General features: G+C 35.8%; 6 protein-coding genes across 6 annotated transcripts in view; all 6 read right to left on the bottom strand.

The window, feature by feature from the left end:
• Positions 1-243: 243 nt before the first annotated feature.
• Positions 244-1,454, bottom strand: LOC147466632 (uncharacterized). Its single transcript, XM_086534817.1, has 3 exons — positions 1,449-1,454; positions 826-975; positions 244-675 (listed from the first exon to the last, which is right to left on the bottom strand). Exons 1-3 carry the CDS (start codon positions 1,452-1,454, stop codon positions 403-405), a joined length of 429 nt encoding a protein of 142 aa, XP_086390943.1. The 3' UTR covers positions 244-402.
• Positions 1,455-2,714: 1,260 nt separating this feature from the next.
• On the bottom strand, positions 2,715-4,765 carry LOC147466631 (uncharacterized). Its single transcript, XM_086534816.1, has 4 exons — positions 4,761-4,765; positions 4,376-4,383; positions 3,333-3,508; positions 2,715-3,173 (listed from the first exon to the last, which is right to left on the bottom strand). The coding sequence occupies exons 1-4, from the start codon at positions 4,763-4,765 to the stop codon at positions 2,877-2,879; spliced, it is 486 nt and encodes a 161-aa protein (XP_086390942.1). The 3' UTR covers positions 2,715-2,876.
• A 499-nt stretch (positions 4,766-5,264) lies between these two features.
• On the bottom strand, positions 5,265-6,521 carry LOC147466630 (uncharacterized). Its single transcript, XM_086534815.1, has 3 exons — positions 6,512-6,521; positions 5,873-6,051; positions 5,265-5,711 (listed from the first exon to the last, which is right to left on the bottom strand). The coding sequence occupies exons 1-3, from the start codon at positions 6,519-6,521 to the stop codon at positions 5,427-5,429; spliced, it is 474 nt and encodes a 157-aa protein (XP_086390941.1). The 3' UTR covers positions 5,265-5,426.
• A 1,177-nt stretch (positions 6,522-7,698) lies between these two features.
• On the bottom strand, positions 7,699-11,056 carry LOC147466629 (uncharacterized). The gene is made up of 5 exons (XM_086534814.1): positions 11,045-11,056; positions 10,792-10,926; positions 9,294-9,301; positions 8,279-8,432; positions 7,699-8,130 (listed from the first exon to the last, which is right to left on the bottom strand). Exons 1-5 carry the CDS (start codon positions 11,054-11,056, stop codon positions 7,858-7,860), a joined length of 582 nt encoding a protein of 193 aa, XP_086390940.1. The 3' UTR covers positions 7,699-7,857.
• Positions 11,057-12,650: 1,594 nt separating this feature from the next.
• LOC147466628 (uncharacterized) lies at positions 12,651-13,886 on the bottom strand. The gene is made up of 4 exons (XM_086534813.1): positions 13,881-13,886; positions 13,499-13,600; positions 13,244-13,396; positions 12,651-13,094 (listed from the first exon to the last, which is right to left on the bottom strand). The coding sequence occupies exons 1-4, from the start codon at positions 13,884-13,886 to the stop codon at positions 12,810-12,812; spliced, it is 546 nt and encodes a 181-aa protein (XP_086390939.1). The 3' UTR covers positions 12,651-12,809.
• Positions 13,887-15,281: 1,395 nt separating this feature from the next.
• LOC147466627 (uncharacterized) overlaps positions 15,282-17,500 on the bottom strand; it is a 3,904-nt gene continuing 1,685 nt past the window's right edge. Inside the window, exon 3 of the mRNA XM_086534913.1 lies at positions 15,282-15,713. Coding sequence (XP_086391039.1) covers positions 15,441-15,713 — 273 coding nt within the window. The 3' untranslated portion in view covers positions 15,282-15,440. The remainder of the gene's footprint in view (positions 15,714-17,500) is intronic.

Genomic DNA, 17,500 nt, shown 5'->3' with positions numbered 1-17,500 from the left:
GTATTGATCTTAATAGATTAAGAATTACATATCTTTCATATCTTCGATAAAGAATATAGAATAGATGTTGAATGACTTATTTATGATTGAAATTATATAGACTAGATTTATCCAAATGTATAAATTATCGATATGCTATATATGATGTACCTAGTTTTGTCATTATCTTTTTTTCTCTCTTTTTCCGATGTTGAATTTTCCTGCCAATGTTAGTTATGCTACGGAATAAAGTCACTGAAATTCTTTTCAATATATTTTATTATTAATGAAGAAATATTAAATAATATCACATATCATAATCCCACCAGTTCTGTACCAGCCAGAAAGCTTTCTCATGACTCGGTACAGGAGATGGACAAGTTCAGATGTTGATAAAGTTTTCTTGTGGGTGAGTGTACATCCTTAGTACACAGGGTACTTCGGGGGAGCGTAAGTGGGAGGAGCGGGCTTGTAGGTGGGCTTGTACTCGGGGTACTGAGCCTCGCCCTCGTAGGTGACCTCAGCTACGAGACCGTCGCCGTTGTCCACGTATTTGACGATCTGCTTGCGGCCGTCGGGGAGGTCCACGGTGTAGCTGCCCTCGGTCTTGTAGCCGTCGCGGGACTCCGAAGCGGCGAAGTTGGCGCCGGAATAACCGTCGGCGACGCCGTAGTTGTAGTTGTACCTGGGTGGTTTCTGGTCAAAAGAACACAATGAATATCAACCAATATTTCTTACTGTAAAAATGAAATATGTACAAAGGACCGTTAGATAATTATACTAAGAAAAATAGCATTCAAGAGCAACGTTCTTTAAGGGAACTATGAAGCTACAGGGGGCACTTACTGTAGGGTATTCAGGCTCTTTGTAGGGCGAGGGGGCAGGGTACAAGGGTGTGGGTGCGGCGTAAACAGGGTACTTAGGGTACACTGGAGCCTTATCGGCCAGAGCCACGACAGCCACACACGCAACGAGGATCACCTGAAACACAACACAAAAAAAATATCAGTTTTGTAAATCACTGGTTAGTATATCAACCTTTTTTCTCAATATATAAGTTGCACTATTTCTTTCTAAGTTCGTCAGGAGAAGCGTGTGTACCTTGAGAGACATGGCTGATGTTTGATGGCGAGCGAGGGTCTCATCCGTATATATATAGTGGTCCACAACGTCTAATGAGAGGAGTTCAGGGTCACACGGTTACCCTTCTAGGAGAAAGGGCGCATAAACCATGCCTATGCCAGATCATTGCCAGTGATTAAGCAGTTAACTTCGTTTGTACTGACTGACCCTATTCTTCCAAGTAAGAAACTTAAATAAGCATTGTAAACTAAATTATTAACATTGGAGTGATATTCCCCTCTATTGTTAATTGTATTTGTATTGATGTTTGTCTGTTTCTATCAGTTAGTCTATATATCTATAGATATATACACATTAATCCGATATAACTATACACATATGCTCACACTCATAGTCAACTCTCAATATCTCTCTCTCTCTCTTTCTCTCTCTCTCTCTCTATCTATCTATCTATCTTTATATATATATATATATATATATATATATATATATATATATATATATATATATATAGCTCTATCTCTTTCTCTCCTTCTCTCTCTTTCTGCTGGCTTGTCTCAGTCACTCCATCTATCTATCCGTCTATTTCTTTTTGCATATGTCTGTATCTTTTGTATTTAAGATAGAAATACCTTGCACCACCAAAAAAGGAAGAAAAAATGGGGTATGGATATTGCAAGTGTAAAAGTATCCTAAATTAACTTTAGATAGTTTATGTACTTAGAAAAAAAAATGTACAAATGTGTTTTTTTTTTCAGGATTGTCACCTTTCAGTCTATAACAGAGATTAAAAGAAGAAGAAGAAAAAAAACAGATATAAAAACGGATACAAAAAGAGAAATATCTGCTACATAAACAAGAAATGTTTTCAAGACCAAACTCGACATCATGAGAATCCAAAAAGAACAGCAGAGGGACAAGAATACTGCCTAAGTTATGCCAGGTACAGCTTTATCGAAAGTTCTCTTTTTTTCTCTTTCTTGTAGGACAAATATCATATATATAATATATATATATATATATATATATTTATATATATATATATATTGTATATATACATATATATATATTCGTATGTGTGCATTTTGAAACTATCAGTTATGTCATAATTTATTCATCAGCTTTATATACAAAACATATTATATGACAGGTCTCTATGTAAACACTTTTCATTGCATATTTTATAGAGAAATTCATTATCGTATGAGGTAGCCATGATGAGGATTGTTCTCCATTGCTATTTCACATTTGCTGTTATTATTACGTAGAGGAAAAATAACTTATGGGAGAAGGCTAAAAATGAAGGGTTTTGTTGAATTAGGTCTATTTCCATAGGTTTTTGAAGAATTATTTTCTTGATATTTTTGGGTCAGTGTTATCTTATAAGGAGATTGTAAGAGATAATGTATTTTGTATTGATCTTAATAGATTAAGAATGACATATCTTTCATATCTTCGATAAAGAATATAGAATGGATGTTGAGTGACTTATTTATGATTGAAATTATATAGACTAGATTTATCCAAATGTATAAATTATTGATATGCTATATATGATGTACCTAGTTTTGTCATTATCTTTTTCTCTCTCTTTTTCCGATGTAGAATTTTCCTGCCAATGTTAGTTATGCTACGGAATAAAGTCACTGAAATTCTTTTCAATATATTTTATTATTAATGGAGAAATATTAAATAATATCACATATCATAATCCCACCAGTTCTGTACCAACCAGAAAGCTTTCTCATGACTTGGTACAGGAGATGGACAAGTTCAGATGTTGATAATTTTTTCTTGTGGGTGAGTGTACATCCTTAGTACACGGGGTACTTCGGGGGAGCGTAGGTGGGAGGAGCGGGCTTGTAGGTGGGCTTATAGGTGGGTTTGTAGGTGGGCTTGTACTCGGGGTACTGAGCCTCGCCCTCGTAGGTGACCTCAGCTACGAGACCGTCGCCGTTGTCCACGTATTTGACGATCTGCTTGCGGCCGTCGGGGAGGTCCACGGTGTAGCTGCCCTCGGTCTTGTAGCCGTCGCGGGACTCCGAGGCGGCGAAGTTGGCGCCGGAGTAGCCGTCGGCGACGCCGTAGTTGTAGTTGTACTTGGGTGGTTTCTGGTGAAGAGAACACAATGAATATCAACCAATATTTCTTACTGTAAATTAAATATGTACAAAGGATTCTTAGACCTTAATAACTAGAGAAATTATACTCAAAAGCAATGTTCATTAAGGGAACTATGAAGTAACAGCTTACGAAAAGGGGGCACTTACTGTAGGGTATTCAGGCTCTTTGTAGGGCGACGGGGCAGGGTACGAGGGTGTGGGTGCGGCGTAAACAGGGTACTTAGGGTACACTGGAGCCTTATCGGCCAGAGCCACGACGGCCACACACGCAACGAGGATCACCTGAAACACAACACAAAAAAAAAAATCAGTTTTGTAAATCACTGGTTAGTATATCAGCCTTTTTTTCTCAATATATAAGTTGCACTATTTCTTTCTAAGTTCGTCAGGAGAAGCGTGTGTACCTTGAGAGACATGGCTGGTGTTTGCTGGTGAGGTAGGGTCTCATCCGTATATATAGCGGTCCACAACGTCTAATGGGAGGAGTTCAGGGTCACACGCTTACCCTAATGGGAAAAAGGGCGCATAAACCATGCCTATGCCAGAGCATTGCCGTTGATTAAGCAATTGACTTTGTTTGTACTGACTGAGCCTATTCTTCCAAGTAAGAAACTTAAATAAGCACTGTAGACTAAATTATTAACATTGGCGTGATATTCCCCTCTATTCTTAATTGTATCTTTATTTATGTTTGTCTGTTTCTATCAGTCAGTCTATACATCTATAGATCTATGTATCTATAGATATATACACATTAATCCGATAGAACTATATACATATGCTCACACTTATAGTCATCTCTCAACCTCTCTCTCTTTCTTTATATATATATATATATATATATATATATATATATATATATATATATATATATATATGTATGTATATGTTTCTCTCTCTATCTCTTTCTCTCCTTCTCTCTCCTTCTGCTGGCTTGTCTCAGTCACTCTATTTATCTATCCGTCTATTTCTTTTTGTGTATGCCTGTATCTTTGGTATTTAAGATAGAAATACCTTGCACCCCCCCCCAAAAAAAAAAAATAAATAAATAAATAAATAAATAGATAAATAAATAAAAAACGGGGTATGGATATTGCAAGTGTGAAAGTATCCTAAATTAACTTTAAATACTTTATGTCAGTTGAAAAAAAGCCAAAAGTACAGATGTGATTTTTTTTCAGGATTTTCACCTTTCAGTCTATAACAGATATAAAAAGATATAAAAAAGAAGTATCTGCTGCATAAACAAGAAATGTTTTCAAGACCAAACTCGACATCATGAGAATCCAAAAAGAACAGCAGAGGGACAAGAATACTGCCTAAGTTATGCCAGGTACAGCTTTATCAAAAGTTCTCTTTTTTTCTCTTTCTTGTAGGACAAGTATCATATATATGATATATATCTACAGATACACCTATATATATATATATATATATATATATATATATATATATATATATATATATATATATATATATATATATGTATGTATATATTGTTTATACATATATATATTTGTCAGCTTTATATACAAAACATATTAAATGACAGGTATCTATATTAAAATTTTTCACTGCATATTCTATAGAGAAATTCATTATCGTATTAGGTAGCCATGATGAGGATTGTTCTCCATTGCTATTTCACAATTGCTGTTATTATTGCGTAGAGGAAAAATAACTTATGGGAGAAGGCTTAAAATGAAGGATTTTGTTGAATTGGGTCTATTTCCATACGTCTTTGAAGAATTATTTTTCTTAAAAGATATTTTTGGGTCAGTGTTATCTTATAATGTGATTATAAGAGATAATGTATTTTGTATTGATCTTAATAGATTAAGAATTACATATCTTTCATATCTTCGATAAAGAATATAGAATGGATGTTGAGGGACTTTTTTATGATTGGAATGATATAGATTAGATTCATCCACATGTATGAATTATCGATATGCTATATATGATGTACCTAGTTTTGTCATTATTATTTTCTCTCTCTCTCTCTCTCTCTCTCTCTCTATTTCCGATGTAGAATTTTCCTGTCAATGTTAGTAATGCTACGGAATAAAGTCACTGAAATTCTTTTCAATATATTTTATTATCAATGGAGAAATATTAAATAATATCACATATCATAAGCCCACCAAATCTGTGCCAACCATAAAGCTTTCTCATGACTTGGTACAGGAGATGGACAAGTTCAGATGTTGATGAATTTTTCTCGTGGGTGAGTGTACATCCTTAGTATACGGGGTACTTCGGGGGAGCGTAGGTGGGAGGAGTGGGCTTGTAGATGGGCTTGTAGGTGGGCTTGTACTCGGGGTACTGAGCCTCGCCCTCGTAGGTGACCTCAGCTACGAGACCGTCGCCGTTGTCCACGTATTTGACGATCTGCTTGCGGCCGTCGGGGAGGTCCACGGTGTAGCTGCCCTCGGTCTTGTAGCCGTCGCGGGACTCCGAGGCGGCGAAGTTGGCGCCGGAGTAGCCGTCGGCGACACCGTAGTTGTAGTTGTACCTGGGTGGTTTCTGGTCAAAAGAACACAATGAATATCAGCCAATATTTCTTACTGTAAAAATGATATATATACTATGGACCGTTAGATAATTATTCTAAGAAAAATAGTGTTCAAGAGCAACGTTCTTTAAGGGAACTATGAAGCAACAACTTACGAAAAGGGGGCACTTACTGTAGGGTATTCAGGCTCTTTGTAGGGCGAGGGGGCAGGGTACGAGGGTGTGGGTGCTGCGTAAACAGGGTACTTAGGGTACACTGGAGCCTTATCGGCCAGAGCCACGACGGCCACACACGCAACGAGGATCACCTGAAACACGACACAAAAAAAAAAAAAATCAGTTTTGTAAATCACTGGTTAGTATATCAACCGCCTTTCTCAATATATGAGTTGCACTATTTCTTTCTAAGTTCGTCAGGAGAAGCGTGTGTACCTTGAGAGACATGGCTGGTGTTTGCTGGCGAGGGAGGGTCTCATCCGTATATATAGTGGTCCATAACGTCTGATGGGAGGAGTTCAGGGTCACACGCTTACCCTAATGGGAGAAAGGGCGCATAAACCATGCCTGTGCCAGGTCATTGCCAGTGATTTAGCAATTATCTTCGTTTGTACTGACTGAGCCTATTCTTCCAAGTAAGAAACTTAAATAAGCACTGTAGACTAAATTATTAATATTGGCGTGATATTCCCCTCTATTGTTAATTGTATCTGTATTTATGTTTGTCTGTTTCTATCAGTCTATACATCTATAGATCTATGTATCTATAGATATATACACATTAATCCGATAGAACTATACACATATGCTCACACTTATAGTCATCTCTCAACCTCTCTCTCTTTCTTTATATATATATATATATATATATATATATATATATATATATATATATATATATATATATATGTATATGTAAATGTTTCTCTCTCTATCTCTTTCTCTCCTTCTCTCTCCTTCTACTGGCTTGTCTCAGTCACTCCATTTATCTATCCGTCTATTTCTTTTTGTGTATGCCTGTATCTTTGGTATTTAAGATAGAAATACCTTGCACTCCCCCCCCCCAAAAAAAAAAAAAAAAATAATAATAATAATAATAAATAGATAAATAAATAAATAACGGGGTATGGATATTGCAAGTGTGAAAGTATCCTAAATTAACTTTAAATACTTTATGTTAGTAGAAAAAAGCCAATAGTACAAATGTGATTTTTTTTTCAGGATTTTCATCTTTCAGTCTATAACAGATATAAAAAGATAGAAAAAAGAAGAATCTTCTGCATAAACAAGAAATGTTTTCAAGACCAAACTCGACATCATGAGAATCCAAAAAGAACAGCAATGGACAAGAATGCTGCCTAATTTATGCCAGGTACAGCTTTATCAAAAGTTCTCTTTTTTTTCTCTTTCTTGTAGGACAAGTATCATATATTTTGTATATACATATATATATTTGTCAGCTTTATATACAAACATATTAAATGACAGGTATCTATAGAAACATTTTTCATTCATATTTTATAGAGAAATTCATTATATTATGAGGTAGCCATGATGAGGATTGTTCTCCATTGCTGTTTCACAATTGTTGTTATTATTACGTAGAGGAGAAAAAAAAAAACTTATGGGAGAGGGGTTAAAATGAAGGATTTTGTTGAATTGGGTCTATTTCCATAGGTTTTTGAAGAATTATTTTCTTTAAATTATATTTTTGGGTCAGTGCTATCTTATAAGGAGATTGTAAGAGATACTGTATTTTGTATTGATCTTAATAGATTAAGAATTACATATCTTTCATAACTTCGATAAAGAATATAGAATGGATGTTGAATGACTTATTTATGATTGAAATTATATAGACTAGATTTATCCAAATGTATAAATTATCGATATGCTATATATGATGTACTTAGTTTTGTCATTATCTTTTTTTCTTTCTATTTCCGATGTAGAATTTTCCTGCCAATGTTAGTTATGCTACGGAATGAAGTCACTGAAATTCTTTTCAATATATTTTATTATTAATGGAGAAATATTAAATAATATCACATATCATAATCCCACCAGTTCTGTACCAACCAGAAAGCTTTCTCATGACTTTGTACAGGAGATGGACAAGTTCAGATGTTGATAAAGTTTTCTTGTAGGTGAGTGTACATCCTTAGTACACGGGGTACTTCGGGGGAGCGTAGGTGGGAGGAGCGGGCTTGTAGGTGGGCTTGTACTCGGGGTACTGAGCCTCGCCCTCGTAGGTGACCTCAGCTACGAGACCGTCGCCGTTGTCCACGTATTTGACGATCTGCTTGCGGCCGTCGGGGAGGTCCACGGTGTAGCTGCCCTCGGTCTTGTAGCCGTCGCGGGACTCCGAGGCGGCGAAGTTGGCGCCAGAGTAACCGTCGGCGACACCGTAGTTGTAGTTGTACCTGGGTGGTTTCTGGTGAAGAGAACACAATGAATATCAACCAATATTTCTTACTGTAAATTAAATATGTACAAAGGACCGTTAGATAATTATACTAAGAAAAATAGCATTCAAGAGCAACGTTCTTTAAGGGAACTATGAAGCTACAGGGGGCACTTACTGTAGGGTATTCAGGCTCTTTGTAGGGCGAGGGGGCAGGGTACGAGGGTGTGGGTGCTGCGTAAACAGGGTACTTAGGGTACACTGGAGCCTTATCGGCCAAAGCCACGACGGCCACACACGCAACGAGGATCACCTGAAACACAACACAAAAACAAAATCAGTTTTGTAAATCACTGGTTAGTATATCAGCCTTTTTTCTCAATATATAAATTGCACTATTTCTTTCTAAGTTCGTCAGGAGAAGCGTGTGTACCTTGAGAGACATGGCTGGTGTTTGCTGGTGAGGGAGGGTCTCATCTGTATATATAGTGGTCCACAACGTCTAATGGGAGGAGTTCAGGGTCACACGCTTACCCTAATGGGAGAAAGGGCGCATAAACCATGCCTATGCCAGATCATTGCCGGTAATTAAGCAATTAACTTCGTTTGCACTGACTGAGCCTATTCTTCCAAATAAGAAACTAAATTATTAATATTGGCGTGATATTCCCCTCTCTTGTTAATTGTATCTGTATTTATGCTTGTCTGTTTCTATCAGTCAGTCTATACATCTATACATCTATGTATCTATAGATATATGCACATTAATCCGATAGAACTATACACATATGCTCACATTCATAGTCATCTCTCAGTCTCTCTCTCTCTCTCTTATTCTATATATATATAAATATATGTATATATATATATATATATATATATATATATATATATATATATATATATATATAGTTCTCTATCTCTATCTCTTTCTCTCCTTCTCTCTCCTTCTGCTGGCTTGTCTCAGTCACTCCAACTATCTATCCGTCTATTTCTTTTTATGCATGCCTGTATCTTTGGTATTTAAGATAGAAATACCTTGCAACCCCCCCCCCCAAAAAAAAAAAAAAAAAAAAAAAAAAAAAAAAAACAGGGTATGGGTATTGCAAGTGTGAAAGTATCCTAAATTAAATTTAAATACTTTATGTAAATAGAAAAAAAAGTACAAATGTGATTTTTTTCAGGATTGTCACCTTTCAGTCTATAACAGAGATATAAAACAAATATAAAAACAGATACAAAAAGAGAAGTATCTTCTGCATAAACAAGAAATGTTTTCAAGACCAAACTCGACATCATGAGAATCCAAAAAGAACAGCAGAGGGACAAGAATACTGCCTAAGTTATGCCAGGTACAGTTTTATCAACAGTTCTCTTTTTTTTCTCTTTCTTGTAGGACAAGTATCATATATATAATATATATCTACGGAGACACCTACATTCATATATTTTTCTCTTGTATATCTCCATATATATATATATATATATATATATATATATATATATATATATATATATATATATATATATATAGTACATATATATATAATTTAATTATCAGCTTTATATATAAAACATGTTAAATGACAGGTATCTATATAAACACTTTTTATTCATATTTTATAGAGAATTCATTATCGTATGAGGTAGCCTTGATGAGGATTGTTCTCCATTGCTATTTCACATTTGCTGTTATTATTACGTAGAGGAGAAATAACTTATGGGAGAAGGCTTAAAGTGAAGGATTTTGTTGAATTGGGTCTATTTCCATAGGTTTTTGAAGAATTATTTTCTTTAAATTATATTTTTGGGTTAGTGTTATCTAATAAGGATATTGTAAGAGATAATGTATTCTATATTGATCTTAATAGATTAAGAATGACATATCTTTCATATCTTCGATAAAAAATATAGAATGGATGTTGAGTGACTTATTTATGATTGAAATGATTTAGACTAGATTAATCCAAATGCATGAATTATCGATATGCTATATATGATGTACCTAGTTTTGTCATTATCTTTTTTTCTCTCTTTTTCCGATGTAGAATTTTCCTGTCAATATTAGTTACGCTACGGAATAAAGCCACTGAAATTCTTTTCAATATATTTTATTATCAATAGAGAAATACTAAATAATATCACATATCCTAAGCCCACCAGTTCTGTACCAACCAGAAAGCTTTCTCATGACTTGGTACAGGAGATGGACAAGTTCAGATGTTGACAAAGTTTTCTTGTGGGCGAGTGTACATCCTTAGTACACGGGGTACTTCGGGGGAGCGTAGGTGGGAGGAGCGGGCTTGTAGATGGGCTTGTAGGTGGGCTTATACTCGGGGTACTGAGCCTCGCCCTCGTAGGTGACCTCAGCTACGAGACCGTCGCCGTTGTCCACGTATTTGACGATCTGCTTGCGGCCGTCGGGGAGGTCCACGGTGTAGCTGCCCTCGGTCTTGTAGCCGTCGCGGGACTCCGAGGCGGCGAAGTTGGCGCCGGAGTAGCCGTCGGCGACACCGTAGTTGTAGTTGTACCTGGGTGGTTTCTGGTCAAAAGAACACAATGAATATCAGCCAATATTTATCACTGTAAAAACGATATATGTACAAAGGACTGTTAGATAATTATAGTATTCAAGAGCAACGTTCTTTAAGGGAACTATGAAGCTACAGCTTACGAAAAGGGGGCACTTACTGTAGGGTATTCAGGCTCTTTGTAGGGCGAGGGGGCAGGGTACGAGGGTGTGGGTGCGGCGTAAACAGGGTACTTAGGGTACACTGGAGCCTTATCGGCCAGAGCCACGACGGCCACACACGCAACGAGGATCACCTGAAACACGACACAAAAAAAATCAGTTTTGCATATCACTGGTTAGTATATCAACCGCATTTCCTAATATATGAGTGGCACTATTTCTTTCTAAGTTCGTCAGGAGAAGCGTGTGTACCTTGAGAGACATGGCTGGTGTTTGCTGGTGAGGGAGGGTCTCATCTGTATATATAGTGGTCCACAACGTCTAATGGGAGGAGTTCAGGGTCACACGCTTACCCTAATGGGAGAAAGGGCGCATAAACCATGCCAATGCCAGGTCATTGCCAGTGATTTAGCAATTATCTTCGTTTGTACTGACTGAGCCTATTCTTCCAAGTAAGAAACTTAAATAAGCATTGTAAACTAAATTATTGACACTGGCGTGATATTCCCCTCTATTGTTAATTGTATCTGTATTTATGCTTGTCTGTTTCTATCAGTCAGTCTATACATCTATAGATCTATGTATCTATAGATGTATATATTAATCCGATAGAACTATCACATATGCTCACATTCATAGTCATCTCTCAGTCTCTCTCTCTCTCTCTCTCTCTCTCTCTCTCTCTCTCTCTCTCTCTTTCTATATATATAAATATATGTATATATATATATATATATTTCTATATCTATCTCTTTCTCTCCTTCTCTCTCCTTTTGGTGGCTTGTCTCAGTCACTCCATCTATCTATCCGTCTATTTCTTTTTATGTATGCCTGTATCTTTGGTATTTAAGATAGAAATACCTTGCACCCCCCCCCCCAAAAAAAAAAAAAAAAAAAAAAAAGTATGGGTATTGCAAGTGTGAAAGTATCCTAAATTAACTTTAAATACTTTATGTAAGTAGAAAAAAAAATACAAAAGTACAAATATGATGATTTTTTTCAGAATTATCACCTTTCAGTCTATAACAGAGATATAAAACAGATATAAAAACAGATACAAAAAGAAGTATCTTCTTCATAAACAAGTAATGTTTTTAAGACCAAATGCTACATCACGAGAATCCAAAAAGAATAGCAGAGGGCAAAGAATACTGCCTAAATTATGCCAGGTACAGCTTTATCAAAAGTTCTCTTTTTTTCTCTTTCTTGTAGGACAAGTATCATATATATATCTATATGATATATATCTACAGATACACCTATATTCATATATATACTTTTTGTATATACACACATATATATATGTGTGTGTGTGTGTGCATTTTGAAACTATCAGTTATGTCATGATTTAATTATCAGCTTGATATGCAAAACATATTAAATGACAGGTATCTATATAAACACTTTTCATTGCATATCTCATAGAGAAATTCATGATCAGGATTGTTCTCCATTCCTATTTCACAATTGTTACTATTACGTGGAAGAGGGTTTAAAAATAAGGATTTTGTTGAACTGGGTCTATTTCCATAGGTTTTTGAAAAATTATTTTCTTTAAATCATATTTTTGGGTCAGTATTATCTTATAAGGAGATTGTAAGAGATAATGTATTTTGTATTGATCTTAATAGATTAAGAATGACATATCTTTCATAACTTCGATAAAGAATATAGAATGGATGTTGAATGACCTATTTATGATTGAAATTATATAGACTAGATTTATCCAAATGTATAAATTATCGATATGCTATATATGATGTACTTAGTTTTGTCATTATCTTTTTTTCTTTCTTTTTCCGATGTAGAATTTTCCTGCCAATGTTAGTTATGCTACGGAATAAATTCACTGAAATTCTTTTCAACATATTTTATTATTAATGGAGAAATATTAAATAATATCACATATCATAATCCCACCAGTTCTGTACCAACCAGAAAGATTTCTCATGACTTGGTACAGGAGATGGACAAGTTCAGATGTTGATAAAGTTTTCTTGTGGGTGAGTGTACATCCTTAGTACACGGGGTACTTCGGGGGAGCGTAGGTGGGAGGAGCGGGCTTGTAGGTGGGCTTGTAGGTGGGCTTGTACTCGGGGTACTGAGCCTCGCCCTCGTAGGTGACCTCAGCTACGAGACCGTCGCCGTTGTCCACGTATTTGACGATCTGCTTGCGGCCGTCGGGGAGGTCCACGGTGTAGCTGCCCTCGGTCTTGTAGCCGTCGCGGGACTCCGAGGCGGCGAAGTTGGCGCCGGAGTAGCCGTCGGCGACACCGTAGTTGTAGTTGTACCTGGGTGGTTTCTGGTCAAAAGAACACAATGAATATCAGCCAATATTTATCACTGTAAAAATGATATATGTACAAAGGACTGTTAGATAATTATAGTATTCAAGAGCAACGTTCTTTAAGGGAACTATGAAGCTACAGCTTACGAAAAGGGGGCACTTACTGTAGGGTATTCAGGCTCTTTGTAGGGCGAGGGGGCAGGGTACGAGGGTGTGGGTGCGGCGTAAACAGGGTACTTAGGGTACACTGGAGCCTTATCGGCCAGAGCCACGACGGCCACACACGCAACGAGGATCACCTGAAACACGACACAAAAAAATAATCAGTTTTGCATATCACTGGTTAGTATATCAACCGCATTTCTCAATATATGAGTTGCACTATTTCTTTCTAAGTTCGTCAGGAGAAGCGTGTGTACCTTGAGAGACATGGCTGATGTTTGCTGGCGAGGAAGGGTCTCATCCGTATATATAGTGGTCCATAACGTCTGATGGGAGGAGTTCAGGGTCACACGCTTACCCTAATGGGAGAAAGGGCGCATAAACCATGCCTATGCCAGAGCATTGCCGGTGATTGAGCAATTAAATTCGTTTGTACTGATTGAGCCTATTCTTCCAAGTAAGAAACTTAAATAAGCACTGTAGACTAAATTATTAACATTGGCGTGATATTCCCCTCTATTGTTAATTGTATCCGTATTTATGCTTGTCTGTTTCTATCATTCAGTCTATACATCTATAGATCTATGTATCTATAGATACATACACATTAATCCGATAGAACTATACACATATGCTAACACTCATAGTCATCTCTCAATCTCTCTCCCTCTCTCTCTCTTTCTTTCTATATGTATATATATATATATATATATATATATATATATATATATGTATATGTATATATATATATGTATATATATATATATGTATATATATATATATATATATATATATATATATATATATATGTATATGTATATATATACATATCTTTCTTTCCTTCTCTCTCCTTCTGCTGGCTTGTCTCAATCACTCCAACTATCTATCCGTCTATTTCTTTTTGTGTATGCCTGTATCTTTGGTATTTAAGATAGAAATACCTTGCACCAAAAAAAATAGAATAAAAAATAAAAAAAAACATAAAAAACAGGGTATGGATATTGCAAATGTGAGAGTATCCTAAATCAATTTTAAATTCTTTATGTAAGTAGAAAAAAAGCCAAAAGTACAAATGTGATTATTTTTTTCAGGATTGTCACCTTTCAGTCTATAACAGATATATAAAACAGATATAAAATCAGATACAAAAAGAGAAGTATCTTCTGCATAAACAAGAAATGTTTCCAAGACCAAACTCGGCATCATGAAAATCCAAAAAGAACAGCAGAGGGCCAAGAATACTGCCTAAGTTATGCCAGGTACAGCTTTATCAACAGTTCTCTTCTTTTTCTATTTCTTCTGGGAGAAGTATCATATATATAATATATATCTAGAAATAGACCTATATTCATATATATATATATATATATATATATATATATATATATATATATATATATATATTGTACACACATATATATATATATATATATATATATATATATGTGTGTGTGTGTGTGTGTGTGCATTTTGAATCAGTTATGTCATAATTTAATGACCAGCTTGATATACAAAACATATTGAATGACAGGTATCTATATTAACACTTTTCACTGCATATTTTATAGAGAAATTCATTATCGTATGAGGTAGCCAGGATGAGGATTGTTCTCCATTGCTATTTCACAATTGTTGTTATTATTACGTTAGAGTAAAAATAACTTATGGGAGAGGGCTTGAAATGAAGGATTTTGTTGAGTTGGGTCTATTCCCATAGGTTTTTGAAGAATTATTTTCTTTAAATGATATTTTTGGGTCAGTATTATTTTATAAGGAGATTGTAAGAGATAATGTGTTTTGTATTGATCTTAATATATTAAGAATGACATCTCTTTCATATCTTCATAAAGATTATAGAATGGATGTTGAGTGACTTATTTATGATTGAAATGATATAGACTAGATTCGTCCACATGTATGAATTATCGATATGCTATATATGATGTGCCTAGTTCTGTCATTATCTTTTTTTTCTCTTTTTCCGATGTAGAATTTTCCTGTCAATGTTAGTTATGCTACGGAATAAATTCACTAAAATTCTTTTCAACATATTTTATTATTAATGGAGAAATATTAAATAATATCACATATCATAAGCCCACCAAATCTGTGCCAACCAGAAAGCTTTCTCATGACTTGGTACAGGAGATGGACAAGTTCAGATGTTGATAAAGTTTTCTTGTGTGTGAGTGTACATCCTTAGTACACGGGGTACTTCGGGGGAGCGTAGGTGGGAGGAGCGGGCTTGTAGGTGGGCTTGTACTCGGGGTACTGAGCCTCGCCCTCGTAGGTGACCTCAGCTACGAGACCGTCGCCGTTGTCCACGTATTTGACGATCTGCTTGCGGCCGTCGGGGAGGTCCACGGTGTAGCTGCCCTCGGTCTTGTAGCCGTCGCGGGACTCCGAGGCGGCGAAGTTGGCGCCGGAGTAGCCGTCGGCGACACCGTAGTTGTAGTTGTACCTGGGTGGTTTCTGGTCAAAAGAACACAATGAATATCAACCAATATTTCTTACTGTAAAAAGGATATATGTACAAAGGACTGTTAGATAATTATTCTAAGAAAAATAGCATTCAAGAGCATCGTTCTTTAAGGGAACAATGAAGTAACAGCTTACGAAAAGGGGGCACTTACTGTGGGGTATTCAGGCTCTTTGTAGGGCGAGGGGGCAGGGTACGAGGGTGTAGGTGCGGCGTAAACAGGGTACTTAGGGTACACTGGAGCCTTATCGGCCAGAGCCACGACGGCCACACACGCAACGAGGATCACCTGAAACACAACACACAAAAAAAAAAAATCAGTTTTGTAAATCACTGGTTAGTATATCAACCTTTTTTTCTCAATATATAAGTTGCACTATTTCTTTCTAAGTTCGCCAGGAGAAGCGTGTGTACCTTGAGAGACATGGCTGGTGTTTGCTGGCGAGGGAGGGTCTCATCTGTATATATAGTGGTCCACAACGTCTAATGGGAGGAGTTCAGGGTCACACGTTTACCCTAATGGGAGAAAGGGCGCATAAACCATGCCTATGCCAGGTCATTGCCAGTGATTGTGCAATTATTTTCGTTTGTACTGACTGAGCCTATTCTTCCAAATAAGAAACTTAAATAAGCACTGTAGACTAAATTATTAACATTGGCGTGATATTCCCCTCTATTGTTAATTGTATCTTTATTTATGTTTGTCTGTTTCTATCAGTCAGTTTATACATCTATAGATCTATGTATCTATAGATATATACACATTAATCCGATAGAACTATATACATATGCTCACACTTATAGTCATCTCTCAATCTCTCTCTCTTTCTTTATATATATATATATATATATATATATATATATATATATATATATATATATGTATATGTATATGTTTCTCTCTCTATCTCTTTCTCTCCTTCTCTCCATCCGATTCTGCTGCTTGTCCTCAGTCAGGGGGACTCCAATTTATCTCTATCTATTGGGGTATCATCCGTCTATTTCTTTTTGTGTATGCCTGTATCTTTGGTATTTAAGATAGAAATACCTTGCACTCCCCCCCCCCCCCCCCCCCACCAAAAAAAATAACAATAAATAGATAAATAAAAAAAAAACGGGGTATGGATATTGCAAGTGTGAAATATCCTAAATTAACTTTAAATACTTTATGTCAGTAGAAAAAAAGCCAAAAGTACAAATGTGATTTTTTTTTCAGGATTTTCACCTTTCAGTCTATAACAGATATAAAAAGATAGAAAAAAAGAAGAATCTTCTGCATAAACAAGAAATGTTTTCAAGACCAAACTCGACATCATGAGAATCCAAGAAGAACAGCAGAGGGACAAGAATACTGCCTAAGTTATGCCAGGTACAGCTTTACCAAAAGTTCTCTTTTTTTCTCTTTCTTGTAGGACAAATATCATATATATGATATATATCTACATATACACTTATATTTATATATGTATATATATATTTTGTATATACATATATATATTTGTCAGCTTTATATACAAAACATATTAAATGACAGGTATCTATAGAAACATTTTTCATTCATATTTTATAGAGAAATTCATTATCGTATGAGGTAGCCATGATGAGGATTGTTCTCCATTGCTGTTTCACAATTGTTGTTATTATTACGTAGAGGAGAAAAAAAAAACTTATGGGAGAGGGCTTAAAATGAAGGATTTTGTTGAATTGGGTCTATTTCCATAGGTTTCTGAAGAATTATTTTCTTTAAATTATATTTTTGGGTCAGTGCTATCTTATAAGG

The sequence above is a fragment of the Penaeus japonicus genome, unplaced genomic scaffold, assembly GCF_977035675.1.
Source record: "Penaeus japonicus unplaced genomic scaffold, GWHDUDI00000001_assembly GWHDUDI00000042, whole genome shotgun sequence".
Taxonomy (NCBI): domain Eukaryota; kingdom Metazoa; phylum Arthropoda; class Malacostraca; order Decapoda; family Penaeidae; genus Penaeus; species Penaeus japonicus.
Note: the sequence above shows the minus strand (reverse complement) of the source record. Positions and strands in the feature narration are given on the sequence as shown.

Coding starts and splice junctions, on each gene's coding strand:
- LOC147466632 (XM_086534817.1), bottom strand. Junction 676..825: donor AAGAGCCTGAATACCCTACA/GTAAGTGCCCCC, acceptor TCTTTTGACCAG/AAACCACCCAGGTACAACTA.
- LOC147466630 (XM_086534815.1), bottom strand. Junction 5,712..5,872: donor AAGAGCCTGAATACCCTACA/GTAAGTGCCCCC, acceptor TCTTTTGACCAG/AAACCACCCAGGTACAACTA.
- LOC147466631 (XM_086534816.1), bottom strand. Junction 3,174..3,332: donor AAGAGCCTGAATACCCTACA/GTAAGTGCCCCC, acceptor TCTCTTCACCAG/AAACCACCCAAGTACAACTA.
- LOC147466628 (XM_086534813.1), bottom strand. Junction 13,397..13,498: donor CATCAGCCATGTCTCTCAAG/GTACACACGCTT, acceptor AACTGATTATTT/TTTTGTGTCGTGTTTCAGGT. Junction 13,095..13,243: donor AAGAGCCTGAATACCCTACA/GTAAGTGCCCCC, acceptor TCTTTTGACCAG/AAACCACCCAGGTACAACTA.
- LOC147466629 (XM_086534814.1), bottom strand. Junction 8,131..8,278: donor AAGAGCCTGAATACCCTACA/GTAAGTGCCCCC, acceptor TCTCTTCACCAG/AAACCACCCAGGTACAACTA.